This window comes from Catharus ustulatus, chromosome 13, assembly GCF_009819885.2.
Source record: "Catharus ustulatus isolate bCatUst1 chromosome 13, bCatUst1.pri.v2, whole genome shotgun sequence".
NCBI lineage: Eukaryota > Metazoa > Chordata > Aves > Passeriformes > Turdidae > Catharus > Catharus ustulatus.
Genome location: NC_046233.1, coordinates 15925574 through 15945507, shown reverse-complemented (window position 1 = coordinate 15945507; position 19934 = coordinate 15925574). Strand labels below are relative to the sequence as shown.

The window sequence follows — 19934 nt, the reverse complement described above, 5'->3', positions numbered from 1 at the left end:
AATAACAGAACCAGGTACTGAATACTTTTATTAAATCACTCCTGACACTCATTTATTAATTAAAAATTGGGTAGAGGGTTTCTGTTAGGTTTTACAAAGTAACATTTTAAGTCAGAATTTTAAAACTAATAAGGAGGACATTTCAGAGGATGAGGGATTTTGCACTTCAGATTGGGTCAAATACACAGTAAAACTCTCTATGAGAATCCATACCTTGTACTTGCTAAACATGGTATGCTTCTATGCTTTGAATAGTTCTTATATGTTGACAATACTACTATTTCAGACAAATATCATCTGCCTGTGCATTTGGAGGAAGTTTCTTAAAAGAGACTGGACACAATATAATCTGTGTGAACACCATCTATCAGCCCAGCTCCATTGTCATGGACAAACCAGCAAGGAATATCAATCCCATGTTTAGGATCTCTTCTGTAATCCTTCTGCCAGCCCCTGAAAGAGAAAGCACAGCCATGGGATTTCTGAGGTAGGAACTGCATCTTGCCTAAGTCTTTGCTAAGGACTTCATTATTTGTACCTTGTGACTGTCAATTCATTGTTTTTAACAACCATTGTGGCATCTGGTTTCTTGGGATCAGACCCAGGATGAATTTCAAGTATGGTGAAGTCAATGGGCTGGAAAAACTGCCCTAAAAAGAGAAGCCAAAATTACAACTTCAGGCATTGAAATAGAAGCAAACAAAACAGAAATCCCAGAATTTCTACACTCCTGGCCTGGTTTCCATGTGCCTTCAGGGTTTTTATTGGATAAGCAAACACCAAGTTTCAGGTAAGGCTGAACATATGCCTGTGGTATAATTGGTATAATTTTCTGTTGATAACCCAGAATTGTATCCACATCATCTGGATGCAAGTTCTAGCTTCTGAGAACACAGAATAATTATAGCCTTTTCTAGATATCCTTGAAGATATCCTCACCTGGTGTCTTGTCTATTCTGTTGAATTTATTACATGCTTTCCAAGTCTTCAGCTTTATAAAAATCGAATAATGTGTGTATTGGTCTCTGAAATTTCTGGGTGTGATTTTTCTCAGCACAAGTACAATACTCTGTCTATAAATTACACAGTCTCACAAGGGAAGACCAGCAGGGAAACATAAACAAAGTCATACCTAATAATCCATGGGTCTGTTCAGACAGTTTATCACTTTTCAATGTATACAGTCCCAGGAAATCTTGGTGGAGAGGATGCTTCTTCCATACTTGGTGCAAAACAACAACAAATGAGACACCACTGCCCATTGAGAGCACCAGATTCTTCTTCCTGTTAATTATCAAAGTTAAACTGAGGAAAAAAGAAAAACATGTCTTAGAACATTGTGTTTACCAGAGTTAACAGTAAGAGAAAGTGAGATGAGAAACAAATGTAGCTTTATAAACTGCTCAGGGTTCTTTAGGAGAGAGGGTTTGCTGCCTGGTGTGGTCCATGGGGTCTCTGTGTGCTCACAGTCAGTCACAGAATCGCATTAAGTGACACTGGGAAAGGCTAGTTAGCCTTTAAACTTTTCAGTAAGATGTTTTTAGCAAAGCTGCACTTAGTCACAGGCAGGTTGGTGATATGTAGATACAGCCCCTCAAGCCCAGCGGTACAAATTCTATCGATAAAACTTCTTTGCCTGGATGCTACATGACACTTTTTCCTTTAGTTTTTCAGGGAAGTCAACTCCCAAACTGCCTATTTTAGTGCTAGGATAGAGAAGATTTGCTTCTGATCGTATCAGCGATATCATCCATGTGTTTATCATAATAAGAAATCATGTGTATGAATGACAGTTTGCTCTTTCTGCTGCACTGCCAGGCCTTGAAAAGGCAGGAATTTTATTCTACACAGTGAAATATAAAGGAGGAAGAAGGGAAAATGTTTTCTGTTCCTTCTATAAACCTTTTGCACAGGTATAAATGATTCTGTAATAGATCCCAGAAGAAATACACCTGCTGACAAGAAAAAAATACCAATTCTGTAACTGCCACAAGTTCCATTTTTTAAATGGATTTGATTTTGAATACTATTTTGCCTTTGAAAGATTACAATTATGCCTGAAGTTGCTCCTTAACAAGACACTGCTACATAAAGCACAATACCAAATCTAGTTTTACCTTAGTCATAGCAATAGAAAATCAGAGAAAAGTCTTCATTTACTTATTTCAAGCACAGGAATTTGTGAATAATTCAGAAGCAGTTACACAATGAAGTAGAGAGCAAAATCCAACAGGGCTTGAATCAATTGCTTTTGTAGATTCACACACAAATCTTAGAAGTATATTATTGACCAACATTTAATAAGAAGAGTAGAAAATAGTACAAGAGCCAGATACCCTTTCAGTAAGTCTTACCCTTCTTGTTGCAAGGTGACTGAGTCCAGCCAGGTGAAAACTGTTTTCTCATCACCATTCTGAATTGTGATTGTCTCAGGGGTTACTGTCAGCTTTACATCCAGGTGCTTATTTGCAATACCAAGTTTTCCAAAATATGAGTTCTGGATCTTTGCATCACTATTTTCTCTCTTATCACCAATAAGTTGTCCATTGACTGTGATGCCTAATACAGAAATGAAACAAGTATTGTTTTATAGACAGGACTTGATCAATTGATGTCAAGGAGTGTCTTGAAAATATAACAACTTAAGAAATTAAATAAGAGTTGAAAAATAGATCAGAATTACTTGTGCATGTTTGTACCAAAGCAAAACAAATTCTGGGGGTTGTTCTGTGAATTTCCACAAAGCCAACAATTATTTTGTAGAGAAAAGTTCAGTTTTTCCCAAAGCTCAGTGTTTGTGATGGGTACAGAATCTGAGTGACATCAGCCTCTCTTTACCAGATGTTCCACAAACTGGTGGCCTAAAGATTATTTTATTGCTTCTACTGCAACACACTGAGATAAACTACTACTCTTAACCCCCACAGTGGTTTTTAAAGTGAGCATAAAAGTTCATTTTGCTACAAGAAGTGAAAACAGTCATGGTAATGGTACGCTATCATAGATACAGGCCCTCCTGCTCACCCTGCTGGGAAAAAAAAGCTTATGCCTCATAAAGAGAGAAATAGCATTTAAACACATTTTTTAGAAGTATCCTGTATTTTAAAAAAAAAGTTAAAAACTCACCTGTAACTGGGTCATTTATTAAATTTAAGATCATGCCAGGGTTTTCATTGATATTGAAACAAATGGCATCTTTTTTTTGTGGCACTGATATAATGAAGTGTGGATCTCCATCAACTGTAAAGGCAAATCACTGGTGTCTGTATAGTGATACACAGCATCAAATCTCCACATGAGCATCTAATATTGCTTAATATTTAAATTTCATAACAAAATATAAATTCTTGAATAGAAAACAGGCAGTTATCAACACAAAACCTACTGATGGGAAGGAGGACTGAGAAAATGACCACATAAAATTTCAATTCCTTGATCTTTAGAAGACATTGGGGGAGGTTTAAAAAGTAAATTAAAATACTCGCCCCTTAAAAATGAAAAATGGCTGCTTTGATGGAAGGGAATTATTGAAAATATTCCTAAGAATTGTGTAATTTAGTCTTAAATACCCTCTTCTGTTCTCTTGGATAGACACCACTCCAACTACTCACCACTAGTGTACCATGTGGGTGGTGATGCATATGTGTGATGTACTGGTGAAGCTGCAGAAAGAAAGAAAGTTGTTAGAAAAATTCACACCAAAATGGAAAATTGCAAGGCCCATGTAAGATGTCAGGGAGTTAATTTGCTAGGTAAATCAGTAATTGCATCCTAGTTTAAAATATGTAATCTAGGGAATGACAATTTTTGTGCTGCTTTTGAATTTAAAAAAAAGCTTCAGCATAGAGACAGATTTTACTTGTAGTTTAAATTGCTCTGAGGGTTTCCATCTAGCCCAAGCAATCTATCTGTAGGACACAAATATTCCAGATTTGAGGATTAAGCTAGCAGCAAGGAAATGCAACATCATCCCTTGAAAACTTCTGACTTTCTGACATTTGGGATTTTTTGTTATTGGGGTTATTTTGTTTTGGCTTTTTTCCCCTCCAGAATGAATTTCAGTCTTCTCAATGAAGACTTGAAAAAACTAGACAGAGACAGAGATTGGCACTAATCTCCAGAGCAAAAACATAAATCTAACTCTCCCATTTCCAGGATTGCCCAGCCAGCAATTTGGTGGATCGGTTGCTGTCTCTTGAATAAAACAGATGCTTTTTGCACAAGTGACGGAACACAGTAATTTAGCCAGAGATGCTGACATCACAGTCCCTTGCTTTATATAATTCCAGGGGAAATGCAAAGTGAAGTCCATCCTCTGTTCTTGGGAAACAGCTCTCAGGGAAAAATGGTGGTTTGATGAACAGGCATTTACTCCTTAAAAACTATTTAGCTGCAACTTTGTCACCTCATATTGTTCAACCTTTAAGTGTGTTTTCAGCAGTGAACACAATTCGGTAGTATTTGTTAAAGTGCAGTTATACTGGCAGAAAAGGCATCTCTGCCTCTGGCAATTTCAGTTGACAGATCCTGCTCCATTCAGAAAAAGTAAATTAAATTACTTACCCTGCAAAGGACCTGTGAACATCCCTGCTTGAATGAAACAAAATGTTATTTTAGAGGTTACAAAGAACAAAACCCAATCTCACCCACTTCATTCCTGTCTCCTTCCAAAACCGACCCCAAAATCTTGTAATTATCTATAAATTTCTAAATATTAAAAAGTAAAAATTTAGTCAAAACAGTTTAACAGTGCTACAAAGAACAGTCTTGAAGGGGCTGAAAGCACACCCTACTTCTCCAAGAGCATGGGGTTGCTCTCTCTGGGACATCCTGATGTTCTCTGATCCCTCTGTCCCACCACCTTGGTCTGAACTCTACTTCAGGAAGGAAGAGTAGCCCACCTCGTTCCACATTTTTCTGCTCTTTCTACACCTGAAATTCTGTCAGGGTGTCTGAAGACAGGGCACTGTGATTTAGAAGTGGCAAGCATGGCATGAATCAAGGCATCTTTGTATGAGATTGCTGCACATGGGTACCTGGAAGTCCCCAGTGCCAGCCCTGGACAGCAGCTCACTTGTACTGAATTCTGTGGTGGAGGGAAGCTGCAATCATCATAGACAGGAACTAAACTGGAAGCACTATTTACAAACTTACCCATCTGAAAAAATTGTTTATCTATTTATAACATGATCTTGATTAATTCCTCCTGGACTTTATGAAAATATTGCATCCTAGATCAAATAAGTAATGTAGAAAATCCATCCCTATTAAAAATATTAGGTAAATTTAATAAGAAATGTACATACCTTCAGCTGTTACCATGGGCAGGTAAGAAGCAAAAGAAAGAAAAAGAGAAATACAGTTTCAGTTCTACAATTAAACAGGAAGGATTCTGACCCTAATAAAACATTGTAAAAAAATTAAAACTCTTTGAAAACTCAACCAGCTATCTTCAGTATTTTGTAATGCCATTTCTTCCCAGTGATACAACTCAGTATTTGTAGATCAAACAGAAATGTACTGTAAGTAAAAAGGTGTTATGTGGAGCAGCAGAACTGCAATTTATTATGTATGAGACAAGAGTTCTATTTGGAATTGTTTTATTGTTGTGCCATACCTATACTGGAAAATGTTCCTTACTGGTTTTACTGTTTTGTGGTTTTCCAGGCATTTGGATGATTCTATTAATACTGACTGGATGATTCAGGACATTGATTTGTGAATTGAGACTTCAGGGTGAGTAAAATTGTTTTCTTTTCTTTCACAGGGGCAGTGCTTTGAGTATTTTCTCCTATTACTGCCCTATACTATCTATATACAGAAAGGATTTCCTTGGAAAACGGTTCAGAAAAGAACCTGGAAAGGGAAAGCAAAGAACTGAAGATGACTGAGTGAATTCCCCTTCTGTCAGATGTTTGGGGTTTCTATCTTATGGAGGCCAGCTACAAACTTTAAAGTCATTATGCTGTGTAGTCACTTGAATGTTAAATTAATCATGAAGGGGTTTTATGTCAGTATTCCATTATGAGAGCCATGAAACATAATGCAAAAATTTACCTGCATAATGCCTGAAGAATGATTCAGAGTTGAAGGGCACTTAGCAATTCACTGGATTCAGGACTTACTGCAGCTGAAAAAAACCTCTCTTATCTCCAGTATCTCTGTTATGCTAAAATGCCTTAAATTCCTATGCCAAAATCAGGAGATTAGAAAGGTTTTTTTATCTATAAGGCAACAGAGAGCCCATACAGAGCCTCCAAGGAACTTTTAGGGGCTCTAAACAAAAGTTGGGGAAAAAATGAAGGATGGTGATAGAAGAGACTGGAAAGCCTCTGTCAGACCTGTGGGATGAGGGTGGCTCAGACAATAAGTGGAGATGAATTTAGGATGGCTGGGGGCACACTGAGCAGAGAGCACTGCCTTGCTTGGCCAAAGAGCAAAGAGGAACAGAGTATTTGTTCCACAGGGGTTAAACAGAGAGGCTGAACTGAAGGAAAGAAGAATGTTTCATTCAGCAAGGAGTTCATAATTCGTTGACGTATCAGAGGAGTTAAAAACAAATTATATGATTTCAATATAATTGCTTTTCTTTCTGCAATATATATATATATATGTGACTATTGTGTTTCACATATATAATCTCAATCTTTTTACAACCTGATACATCTTGCCTGAGGAAGAGCTCATGCAAATTTTCCCTTTTCGTGTGGAAAGAGGTTACTACATCTATCCCTAGGCTGAAGTGTGTAGAAAAATAAAGGAGAAAGTGATGGTGAATCATCTGAATATATAGTTGGATTATCAGATTAGGAATGCTTCTTGGTTTTCAGGGTTTTTTTTCTGTAATAGTTTTTCTATTTAGTTTAAAATACATTTATTTTAAATTTATAGTACTTTGCCCATATGATTTAGTAATGAAGGATGGTTTGATGGAAATGAGCTTTACAATGAGAAGTAATTTTGCATAAACCACACACGTGCCAGGTTTGGAAAGTAGATATTTCAATACTGTGCTCACATGAAAGCCTTTCTTCAGGGAAACATCAAAGGAACTTTTGGCTTCTCAAATAAAGTACAATTGTGAAGATGTCTATACCTTCAGTGGGTTTATCAGCAATCCCCTCTTCATTGTCATCTTCTTCTGGTTTTGTTACCACCATGGAAGTCAGTGGTGTTACAAACTTGTACATTAGTGAGAGAGCCAGGGCTTGAGCTGTAAGGTTTTCCTTTTCTTCTCCTGTAGCTGTAATGCTGAATACAGGAAGAGACTCCCAGCATCAGTGATTGCTAAATCACTCACACACTTCAGATTAAATATTTTAAAGTCAAGTCATTTCTCTGCAGGTAATTTATCAAAAAGATATATCTGTCACAGTCTAAAAGCACTTCTGATTCTACTGGTTGTCCAAGAGAAAGGCAAAGTTGTGCTTTATACTTGCAATAATTTAAAATTGTTCCATTTGCAACTGAAACAGGAATACTGAGACTAGGGAAGAGAATAGGCTGGTGGATTTCCCTCACTGATTTTTATGCTTTCCCATTGGCACCTCAGTGGGATGTGAATGTCAGCTTCACATCCTAGAAACTGCAGGAGTCAGAGGGTGTAAGGGGTTCAGAGCTAAGGGATTGTTCCAGGTATAATTACCGTTTTTCCAAGAGTTGTTCAATGGTAAGATAAGCCCAGAGCCTTTCAATGTACTCTCCAAAGATGTACTGCTGCTCTTGGAAAGCCTGAGCTGTTTGCTCAGCATCTTGCTGTGTAGTGTACAACAGGGCATCATCAGCCTGTTGGGAGTGAGAATATTCTCTGTATCACAGGTAGCCAGGGACTGACAGAACTTCCCAAAAACAAAGACCTTCCCACCTGAAAATCTTTTGAAATTGAAAACCAGTCTGGTTCTACATCAAAAAATTGCCAGTGTTGTGTGAGGAATTTTGTCCCATTATTTCTGGGAATAATTTTAGAGGTGTACACTACAGAACATAACCCGGTTTTCCACATTCACGTGGCATTTTTGTTCATCACAATAGAGGTAAAAGAAGCATTCAGAGATGTTGTGTAGCTTACATAAGTCAAAGAAATCCATACTTACACCTTCACCTCTTACATCCACAGACAAATGGTTTTGGTTGCTGTCTACAAAGCGCCCAGCCACCACAATCTCAGACCCATCATAGAAATGCTTAAAGCTGTTAGTAGTTAGGTCTGATATTTCATTTTCTGGGTACTTTAACTCCACATCTATGAGCATAGGATTTGACACCTCATCATAAAACCCCTGTAGGATTAAAAAAAAAAAAAAGAAAACATTTAATTATCATTGTTTCTTTAATTCATGGGTAGAGCTATACCCTATCTATAGCAGGATCTATAATCCTGCTATTTCAGCAATGAAAAGTAAAAGGTATTTTATAATAAATATTAAGATATTTAGTTAAATTTCAGAGTGCAAGGCCTAAAAATCTACAAATAATGCAAATGAGAAAGGACATACAAACTCTTCAGTCTTGCTAAGAGAGAGGAAAAATATTTGAGAACAATGTGCTGTGGATGATGAGTTCCATCAATATAAATCAAGAGGGATACCAAGCCTCCCATTATTTGCTAGAGGTAATTTTCCACACCCCTTCTCTGCAGAGACTGACATGACAACATAATCAAAGGAGACTGGGTATTTGATTTTAGTAGAGCTTGCAATGAAATCTAGTATCTAATTCTTTGGTGAACTCTTTGAATGTGAGAAGTAAAAAAAGCCAACCCTGTATGGCCTATACAAGTTTCCATATCTTATACAACTCTAAAATGGCTCTGGAGTACTGATACACCTGCTTGCAGTAAGATTCTAAAGAAAGAATATCTAGAGCTTTATGATCTGTTACCCTTCTTGGCCCTTGACATGACATTAACCACATGATCTGTGAGGTGCAGGAGATACAATGACTGCAACAATTCCACCAGTGTCCTTCAGAATTGTGACTTGTGTCACTCTATGCCAAGTTTTAAATTCCCTGCCATAGCTCACAGTATTTCCCTTTTACTGTCCTTGTACTTCCTGCTTGTATAAGGGAAGGGGAAAATTAAATGCAACTAAAGGTCCCTTCCAATTCAAACTGTTCTATGATTTCAACACTGATCACAGCAGGCTCTGGAGTATCTCAATATCGGATTATACACTGGGATTTTGATTATTTGAAAATAAGGATGAGTGGTTATCTGACCTAATGTATCTCTGATCTCATGTATGTGGTAACTACTGCACCTGAAGCTGCAAAGCTGCATCAGAGTCAGGATAAATCCGACGGGCCAATCCTTTATTCTCCAGTGCCATCCTCTCCAAGAAACCGTAGTCGACACCACTGCCAAATCCAAGATTGTATAAGGTGTATCTGCCATCAATGGCCTTCTTCACTGCTTCCTCAATCTCATGAGTATTTGATATACCTGCATCAAACCAGGAAATCTTTGAGTTGTTTTCAAAATAGCTAAAATGATCACAAAATCAAATGTGACTTGGCATGTTCAGATTTCTTAGGAGACATTAGCAAAAGCTTGATTTGGCACTATGATGCCAGTATAGTAGCATTCAAATCATGAAAATATCCAGAAGTCAAAGATGAAGATCAATTTTATGTAGCATTTTTTGTTAGTTAATGAGTTCTCTTTATTATTCCATCCAACACAAACTTACCTACATTTGGTTGGCCATCTGTTAACATGATAATTATAGAAGCACTTCTCTTGGGCACAAGGTTTTGTTCATGAGCAGCATTCAGGATATCAATTCCTCTCATCAAACCACCATGTAAATTTGTCACTATGATATAGACATAGAAATTTGGGTTCAGCAAAGGCTGTCAGAATAAAAGTCCATTTTTCACTGGTTCTGAAGACATTTCACTACAGTAAGAAAATGAAAGATTTGATTTACAAGCAGGGGGGATATCTAGATAGAAAAGTACCTGGACTTTGGAAACATAAAGAGAAATAGATATGTTCTGAGTAAAACAGAACTTCAGGAGTGTCTCATCAGCAATCTGAAACCCCAACAAACTAGTATTGTGTTCACATAATCAATCAATAAATTCACTTACACAATGACCTATTGGCAAGGCCAGTCAAGTACTTACAGCCTTGAGCAGAAATTTGCCGAACAAACTTCCTCGCTTCATCCAAATTCTCAGGAGAGGCCCTAATTAATGTTTCTTTCCAGACAGATATTTCACTATCAAATAATATGAAATTGAAGAAGTCATCTTCTTTAATGTCATCTAGGATTTTTAGCATCGCTTCTTTTGTCTATAAGACAAAGAGGTTTAGATACATGATTCAACATTTAACAGAATACATGCTTACAGATTTTACATCATTAATCTCTCAGCATTGGGCTATGGTTTACTCCTACACTGTATATATGGCAAAAATTCAGATTTTATTCTTTTCTTGCCAGTTCCTGTGTCTATTTCAGAGTAACTCTAGGGAAGTCAGCTGTAATAACATCTGGTAAATCTTTGTAGCTGAGATGAAAATCAGGTTTTCTGTCATGGTTGGTTGCTCACACAGAGATAAGCTGGCATGGCAAATGGGTAGCTACGGGTTAGTGGAGAAGCTCATAAACAAGCATGCCTGGATGTTTGATGCAGCACCAAAACCTGAAAATTCTGAACATTAGCTCAGTCATAACTCTGAAAAGAGATGCTGCTTCCCAGATACAGAATGAACAGAGAAAATGAACATAATCTGTATGCATGGCTTATTTTGGAGCTGTCAAGTACACATGACAGCACTCTCTGGAAATGTTGATATCTAGAGTTTTGAAATAATGACATTTATAAGTAAATACAGGTTAAATGTATAGATTTTTGTTCTACAGTAACACTGCAAACTATTACATCTGGCACTAGACATTACAGAGGTTACATCATCGAGCCACTTTGCACAGCTTGAGCAGCACCTGTGCACTGTAAGGCATTGTGTCCCTTCTAGCACCATCTCCCACCCAGAACTTTGTTCCAGCTCTTTCACTGGAACTTTATACTAATGTAATAACTCACTTGTTCCAATTCTCTTCCAGACATTGAGCCACTAGTATCCAACACAAAAATAATATTCTTGGACAGGTTTGGAAGATTCGTTGGTGCGAAGAAATGTACAAAGTAGCCATTGACAATCTGAAAAAGAAAATGTTGAAAAAGACCCACACCACTGCCAAAAAGTTTGGTACATTATAAAGGTAAAACAGAAAAAGGAGATATCACTTTCATTTAATGTCTATCCTCTGAGTGGCCTAAAAAGTTTTAATGGCCCTGACCAGTCTCACCTCTGTCCATGGGCCCAGGAGTCATTTAAGTGCAAGACTGGGCTTTTAATCCCTGCCTGAGGTACAGTGTTCCTATCCATGGACTCCACTGTTTTGAACCCACCCTGCAGACCGACTCCTGCTCACACTCAGCTGCCTGTCCCTTAGGAAACAGCTAGCCCCTGCTGCTCCCTGACCTTTACTGTTAAACAGTTCTGAATTTCAAACTGTTAGACTTACCTGCAAATTATCTGGAGTTGTTCTCTTCACATCATACCTTACAGTAAAATCCCCATCCAAGACAGTCTGTGAGCAGTTTGCACAGGTTCGCTGCTGGTCGAGGGTTGGCTTGAAAGAGATATGGCCCTGACGAGAAAAGCCTTCCTTAGATATGAACCTCAACAGCTGAAAATCTTCTACAGAAGAAATCTCTATTTTTTAAAAGCCACTATATTTATTTTCACAGACATAAGAATAACCTGTTTTATCAGGTTACCTACTAGATTGCATGTATCCATATGTATTCAGGAATTTATTGGCGGTAACTGACAGATGAAGGCTGCTATCCAGGGCTTTCTCCATGTGCTTACTTCCCCATCTGCCTTGGGCCAGCTCTTCAGTCTGAATGACACCTTTGATAAAGCTGTTGTATGTTTTAGGAATTCTGCCACCCCCATACAAGGGAGAACTACTTGTTAGTAATTCCGTTTTTCTGTAAGAGGTAATCTTACTGGTAATTCAGGCTTCCTCTTGCTTCCATTGCTAGCACTGAAATAATGATTTCAGAATTATAACCATAATAAGTAAATCATGGAATGCAGTAATCAATGTACCTTTTTTCCTGAAAAAGTTTTTTTAATGGTATTTTGCAGCTCATTGGTGATGAATGTTCCTTCTGCTTCCAGCTCAGCGATACCCTGGGGCTCAAAGATATCTACTTCAATCTGAAATATTAATTGGAAAGTTGCTGTCATTGATTAAACCACGATACATCAACTCAGCCTTTTACAGGAGGGTAAGCAACTACAGATGTAAAAGAGGGATTTTAATAAAAAAAAGAAATTTACTTTTGTAATTTGTAATGGCAGTCCAAATCTACACTTGTATGGACACATCTTTAGCCAAAGTGGCCTTTTCAAACACAGAAGTTAAAAACAAGGCTAGAAGTAAGTAAACTTTAATAGAAATATGACTTGTTGGAAAGCTAGATAGTGGTATGTTATCAAGGCAGATAATCACAAAAAGCTGCAATATTCCAGAATGTGACTTATACATTACTGTGAATTAAAGATGGTGTTGCTTCATAGTGGTGTGAGAAAGCTGGAATTTATGCTCTAAAGGCATATATAATTACTCCAAGGCATTGTAACAGCTTTTTCAGGTTTTCATACAGGATTTCTTTTGGAATGCTCAGTAGATGAGCAAATGTGCCAGGTTTATAAGTAAAAACCTGCATTAAAACATGCTGGTGAGTGGTCCCCATGGGACTCATGAGAAATGTTATCATGGCCTTCAGCTCACCTGTGAACTAATGGGAATGACCATGGTACTCTACCTTCAACAGATATGCAGAATTCCATCATCTCTTAAATTACAGTCAAATTTCATCAGTTTGCCATTTACCTCAAAATCTTTGACAAGCTGCTTTGGTTTTACTTTGATGAACATTTCATATTTTCCAAAGTGTCGCTTCAGCAGTTCCTCATATGTGAGTTCAAAAGTGACTTTACTGGCTGCTTTAATGTTGACTGAGACAGTGAATTTTTCTGTTTTTCTTCCTGAAGCTCTGTATTTAAGTGGATAGGAAAAAGATCTTTATCTGCTTTCACAACATTTATTGTTGGTGATGTATGATTTTTGAAAAGAAGTAAAACAAAGATGGGAATTTTGAACTATTGCTAAAAATCATCAATCAATTCTCAAAATCATACTCAACCTATAGAATTATTCAAGTTTCCTAGTGAAATTAATCCCAAGTATAGGTCACACAAAGTCAGTGAAAGTTGCAGGAATAGCATGTCCATAATTGCAGACAGTGCCTGTTCAGTCAGAGGCTGTATTTCCTTTTTACAATTTGTGCTACAATAACTATAACTTAATGATTGTTCTTTGGCCCCATAATGTCAGCAAAGTGCCAGAATGCAGCATTTCCAATCTCAGCCTGCTATGGAGTGATGGAAGCCACACAAGACATGATCCTTACTTGACAAGACCAGCAGTCTGTCCTCTTGAAACAGCCTTCTCATATTGCTTTTTTGCAGCTTCTTTTTCCTTTATAGTTCCAGGATAGGTGACACCATCAATTGTCCTGCAGATGAAGAGGTCCTAGTTCAGTTGAAGGTTACTACAGGAATTCTCCCTTTATTGATTTATTTGCTAATAACCACTTTCAGAGATCTGCTATTGCCAAGATTTGGGCCCTTTCACAAGCCAGGCTCCTCAGAGAATTTATCTGGAATGAAGAGCTCTGTGTTCAATATCATAAAATAATCTAAACCAATTTTTACTTTGAATTAGATCAGAACTGGGCTACAGAAACACAACTTACATGTGCCAGATTCCTACACTTCAGCAACTTCACCATCATCTCATCTCATCTCATCTCATCTCATCTCATCTCAAACCTGGATGTGACTCACCTGTCCAGATGTCATCATCTACAGAGGAGCATTTCATCCTTGAACTCCTTAGAGGACTAAGCAGCCATTTCTCATCACCTCATTCTATCTCAGAAGTTCTAAAATGCATCATGAGTGGTTGTGCCCTAAAGCTACTGCTCCTCTTCACTGGAGATAAAGCAGGCAGTGTTATTAGCAGAGATGGATGTGCTTAACTGAACCAAACCTGAACCAAACTGCACATTTTGTAACTAAAGGTACAAATGTAAGGGATTAATTCTACTTTCTGCCTTCCATTCAAATATGATTTTTAAATGAAGAGATAAATTAAGCTATCATGCCATCAGGGAGATTAAGTAATGGAGTTTTCCTGGTTTGACAATACCAAAGTAAGAGGTATTTCTGAAAAGGTGGATGAATCTGCAGGAAAGGTTCCCCATTCCCTAAGGCTCCCTTCTATTCATGATCATGAATAGAAATAATTGAAAATTAGTCATCTTTTCTACAGATGTACCAATGTTTGCCTTTTTCCACAGTTAAGTTAATAGTACCAGAAAATTACCCAGGAGGTATTTAGATCTCTATTCAAATGGCAAAGTAAAAATGAACATTTGGATTCTGTTCCTCCCAGTTGAATTAGCACAGATTTTTAGTCTTCTTTAACAATATTGTAAAGATTACACACATGCTGAAGTTGGTAATGAAGGCTGTCTTAGGGAGCTCAACATCAAAGAAGACTTCTTTGGCCACATTTCCTCGATTGACAGCTCGACTGGTGATGACATTGTGTGCAAACCTGGAAGTTACTTTACTATCAATTTTCATGCTGTAGATTTCTATCCCATTGACAACCTGTAGATGAGAAATTTAAAAAAAGACAAAAAGAGCACTAGCTGTTACACTCTTGTGTGTGTTAATCAGTTATCATCATATTTTTAAAAAGAAACCACAGCAGGACATTGATCACTCCAAAGCAAAAAGAAAGACCTAACATAAGAACTGGAGCACAGCTGTGTTTCCTTGGCTATCTGTTTCATTGACATGATAGTGCTATTCCACAAGTTACAACTACAGACTTCAACAAAATACTACCACCACAGCAAAAATATTGCCATTATAAGAACAGGTTTTTTCTCTAGTGAGAGAATGAATTTTTATGGTTGTTGGAAGAGCACAGCTGTTTACTGCTGCCTCACTGTATCAGTGACTGCAGTTATCAGAGGAGTGGACGACTCCTACAGCAGGGATGTAAGTAATCCTCTTGTTTCAAAATTGACCAAATGTCTCCAAATTCCTTTTTACATTATTCTCAGCTTCCTCCCAGCTGGAGCTCAGTCTTTTTTGAACAAGGAAATGGGCAAGACAATACTCTGAATACTCAGGTATAAGGTTTCTGGACACTAAGTGAACAGATGTTCCCATTAGGAACTCCACAACAAGGTCTGCTTCTTGCAGCAAAACCAGAACTTGAAAGAACCTGGGAGTTTTTATGGTGGGCCTGATCTCTGCTGATTGATTAAGAAGGTCCCCAAACAATCAAAGCATTTAAGCATTGCTGAAGTGGAATCCAGGTGCCAAGTGGAATCAGCCCTGGAGATGAGGTCTCTTGCCTTCCTTAGCAGTAACTGCAACATTAAAGTAAGAACAAAACCAACATAGAATCAAAGTCTGTTAGAGATACAGAGATGACTTCAAAACAACTTAGTTATTTATTCAAATACAATGAGATTAAAAAGAATTGGTTCATTCTCTTTCCTTGTCCAGGAGCTTCCATCAGAGCTTGGGAAGAAACTGTCTAGTTAGTCCTACTGCCTCAAACAGGCAGCTCTGGGCTGTTTTCATTGTCACACACTCAGAAATATCCATTTGCTCAGACTGAACTTACAGAAACCTTTTGTGAACACAGTAAGAATATTTTTGTCACTATAAGATCTTGGTAGCCTAGACAAAATCAAGCCTTACTCACCAAGTCATTATCAGCATTTCGCTTCTGTAAGAGAAAAAAAGAGGAAAAATCATGACTTAGATAGGAAAGCTGCATTTAGAAATAAATCTCTTAGCATCTGTGTAGTTGGCACAAGTCAAAAGAAGTCCAGGAGAAGGAAGGCTTGAGAAAGATCTTCATTAATAAACTGAAGTAAATTTGGGGGAAGAGCAAGTAAGGGATGTGAGGCAAGTTATAGTTATTTTGCTTATGGCATTCCTAGCTTTGGTGAATCTTTTGGTTTTCATTTGATGTTAATGTACTTTAAATACTGTGGTTTTGAAAGGTAAGTTAACTTTGAATGTGGTTCACTTTATATTTTGCTCATGTGACACAAAAAGTGTCTTCTTCCAGCTGAAAATAAATATGGATCCTTTTAATATGAGGGAGAATAAGAGGAAAATAGGCTCAAATGCTATTTATAATTCAATGTCATTGAGATTAAACAACACACTAAAATCTGCTTAATAGTTCTTCCCTGACTATAAGTCAGCTGTATGGTGACCTCAAGCAAAACCAAAATATCTTGTCCTCATAGCTACATCCTTTTCTTGAGAATTCCTAGATCTGGGTCCTGCACTACATATTTTCTTTTCAAACTTATTCTCCTTTGGAAGAAGTAAAAGGGTTGTGTCAAAGCATAAAAACCCAGTTTGCACATTTCTTTTCCTGCCACACAAATCCAAACTATCAGGCAGATGCACCCTTACATTTTTTTCAGACTCCTAAATTCTTCCCATTTCAGCCAACCAGCCTCTCATCCTGACATGACAGGTAGGAAGGCAATTCAGCAGGATAAGAGAGGAGAGGCTGTCACATGGAGTTGAGGGGAAATAAGCAGTTAAACGTGGAGGGTTGGTTTTTCCCGTATTTGTTCCCAGAGTACGTGCAAATATCAGAAGCTGTACGGTATCTTGTACTCTGTTCTGAAAGAGAGGACAGGCATTAAACAAACTTCCTGAGTGCTGTTAAAATAACAGCTTGTGTAACTCAATTCCCATCAGCTCAGCTGCAAACACCTTATCTCCTCTGGCTCCAAGTGCCTCAGGGGTCACATTTTATGGAATTGTGTTTACCTGCTCCACCAAATGCAGGGTAAGGAACAACAAATCAGATACACATCTCAAGTACACTTGTGGCTTTCAGTACTTTTCACAGTTAGAAACTGAGACACAGAGTGTTATTTTTTGTTTATTTTGGGGTTCTTTTCAAGATACTGTATTAAATCTATGGTAATACAAGGTTTGAGGGAGGAGGCTTCTCTTCTGTGGTAAGAGTCTGGAAAAAATGTCTGTCTGTATTTCTTCAGGTTCATCTTTCAAACTGTTAACTGCCATCCAGATGATTTCTGTGTGTCTGTCTCTCCTTTTGACAAACATATATTCCTTTAATGCCTGTATAGAGTATGCACCAAGTCAAATCTGACCTTTCCAATACTGGAATTATCTTTTCTGTATCCATACTGTCATTGCAGGTTGTCATTTCCCCTTACAAAACACAAACCGAAATATGCACCCTGGGAAATGAAGAGATGGAACGCTGTGAAACGGCAGAAAAAACCCACAACCCTATAAAAATGTGTATAGCTACAAATTCTACAATTCTGACTACTGCTTCCAAATGGAAAGATACTGTACCTGCATTTAAGTTTTACAGAATTGCTGTTGTGCATGTACTTTATCAAAATTGTGGCTTCAACGGTAGTTTTGAAGGACTTCTATTCTGATTCTGTAAATATTTTGAGGGGTACTCCGCAATTTCCATTGAAACTACAGAAAAATCTCTCTGTAGAAGGCACTATTTACTTTGCACTTGGACTGATCTTCAATGGAGATGCTTAATCCAGCTGGACATCACCCAGCTACCTGCTCTAGCTGACCCTTGTTTGTACAGGGGAGGGAGGGGACTACGTGACTAAATCTGTCATTTTGTTCTGGGCTTTTTCATTTATAATGATTCACTTGGGTGTAACTTGAGCCATCTCTAATATCAAGGTCATTTTGAGCTATGTGGGCTAAAACCAATATTATGCCAATCAAAATGATTATGCAATTCTAGACTTAAATAAGAATTAACCTCCTCTACCCTGGGTAATTGTTACTTGATAAAATGTTTCTGTATGACTTTCACATATTTGCCAGGTGCACCAATTATTAGAATTTTACAATTTTTCAGTTATGCAACAGCAACAACTCTTCTTTTGTTTAACACTGTTTTGTTGTGGCAGCAGAAAAGAACATAGGTGCAAAAAACCTACGGAAATTGGAGGGGAAAAGAGACATTTGAACTGCCAAGAAAACAGAGAGGGAAAAGAGGACTCCATGACAGTAGTTGCTGAAAGAAGCCCTGATTGTACAGCTTGGGAAACTAAACCACAGCATGACTAAAAGACTCAGCAAAGACTGTACAGTTACCTTGAAGCGACCTCTGGGAATCCACAACACTGAACGAGGTATTTGCATATATCCCTAAATGCTGCACAGGAAAACAAGGCATGGGAATGATCTCTCAATCTACAGCAGCAGTGAACAGTTCATCACCCCAAGTGATGCTAATTGGGTGCCATGGAGAAAAGCCCAAAATGGTGCTCATAGGAACAAGGTGTGCCAGCACACACAGGGAACTCTGATGCAGATTTTTGTTCCATTTTCAGCAGAATTGGGTCTGCCAACTGTGTCTACCTGCTGTAGTTCTAAAACCAGCTTTGACAGCTTGAAGGTCATCAGCCAGCCAGAATTCCAGCCATGCTTCAACACTGGATACTGCTTGCTCAAAAGGGCCAAGACATGGATGGGCACCAAGACCTTCACCCTACAGAGCAATCTACTCCATTTCAATCAAATCACATTTGCATAAACAGAACAAAACTGGGAGAATCAACTGACTTCCATAGTGCTCTGCATGTATGGATGGAGCACTGCACAGAGCTTTGGCAGCTTTCCATTTAGAAAGGCTTTAGCGTTGCAAGACATACAGAGAACCACAGGTACTATGACAATCAGGAGGAAAAAGCTACATTATATCTGGGTAGATGGTTAGATAATAAGAATCCCTGGCATTTCCAATTTACAGCATTAAATCTCACGTTGACTTTTAAAAGTTAGACATGTTACTATCCTGATTTTCAAAGAAAAAGTCTTGGCAAAGATCATAACCTAATCAACAGCAATCAACTGTAAATTGCTTTGTCCTGTTCAACCCAGTAACTCAGAGTGCTCCCTAAAGAGATTTGCCCTCTAACTTTTCAGAGTACATAGCCACTGTGAGAGAGGGAAGGCAAGCAGTAGTGGCCAGCTACCTAAGCAAAGAAAATTAGGCAAAACATCGGGCAGCACTGCCTTACTCAGAGATCCAGCCAAAACCAGAATGGCCCCTTTGGGAGATGTATCTCATGTTGTGGTAACATGCAAATCTTTTACGAAAAATCCTACCATGTCATTTGGATAGTGGGCATTTATCTTGATGCCATGTTATATCTCTGATTTGCGCTTCCTAGAGCCATCTTTTCACTTGTATTCCTTAACAGGTGCCAGAGTCAGTTCCCTGGCAGCACTGATAGCTTTACACCTTAAAATATTTTACTAAAACATGTCACAATTACATGGAAATGACAGTGAAAACAGAGGGAAGGGATGTTTTAAAAAGAGAGTGAGAAAAACTCAGGCTGATTAGAGATAAGTGAGTCTGAGTTCCAGCTTTTATTCTGTGTCCAGGGGTACCAGAGAACACAGAGCTCCAGCTGCCAGCATAGTATGAACTCTGATAAATGCTGATAAACTGCAAGCAATTAATCTCTGAGGAGTGGGAGCCCCACACATGGTTGATTACTTACCTTGATGTTTCTGACATGTGTTAGCAAAAAGTCTGAGGATGCAAAGGCAGGAATCAATAATAAAATACAAAGCAATAGATGGTTTTCCATTTTGGGAAAAATGTGAAGTTCTAATTGCAATGATATGCATAAATATCTAATGCTTTGTTTACCAAGTGTTAATAAATAACCCAATGACAGAGGTGGGATTAAGCATTAAGCAT

The 19934-nt window shown here is 38.0% G+C and overlaps 1 protein-coding gene across 1 annotated transcript; it reads right to left on the bottom strand.

Moving 5' to 3' along the window:
* Positions 1 to 292: 292 nt before the first annotated feature.
* Positions 293 to 19821, bottom strand: LOC117002480 (inter-alpha-trypsin inhibitor heavy chain H3-like). The gene is made up of 22 exons (XM_033071641.1): positions 19732 to 19821; positions 15882 to 15905; positions 14601 to 14767; positions 13501 to 13605; positions 12921 to 13083; positions 12131 to 12241; positions 11538 to 11663; positions 11053 to 11169; positions 10129 to 10297; positions 9690 to 9815; positions 9261 to 9442; positions 8094 to 8279; positions 7646 to 7785; positions 7097 to 7251; positions 5307 to 5312; positions 4564 to 4590; positions 3612 to 3662; positions 3127 to 3240; positions 2355 to 2559; positions 1133 to 1305; positions 539 to 650; positions 293 to 453 (listed from the first exon to the last, which is right to left on the bottom strand). The coding sequence occupies exons 1-22, from the start codon at positions 19819 to 19821 to the stop codon at positions 324 to 326; spliced, it is 2679 nt and encodes an 892-aa protein (XP_032927532.1). The 3' UTR covers positions 293 to 323.
* Between the last annotated feature and the right edge of the window lie 113 nt (positions 19822 to 19934).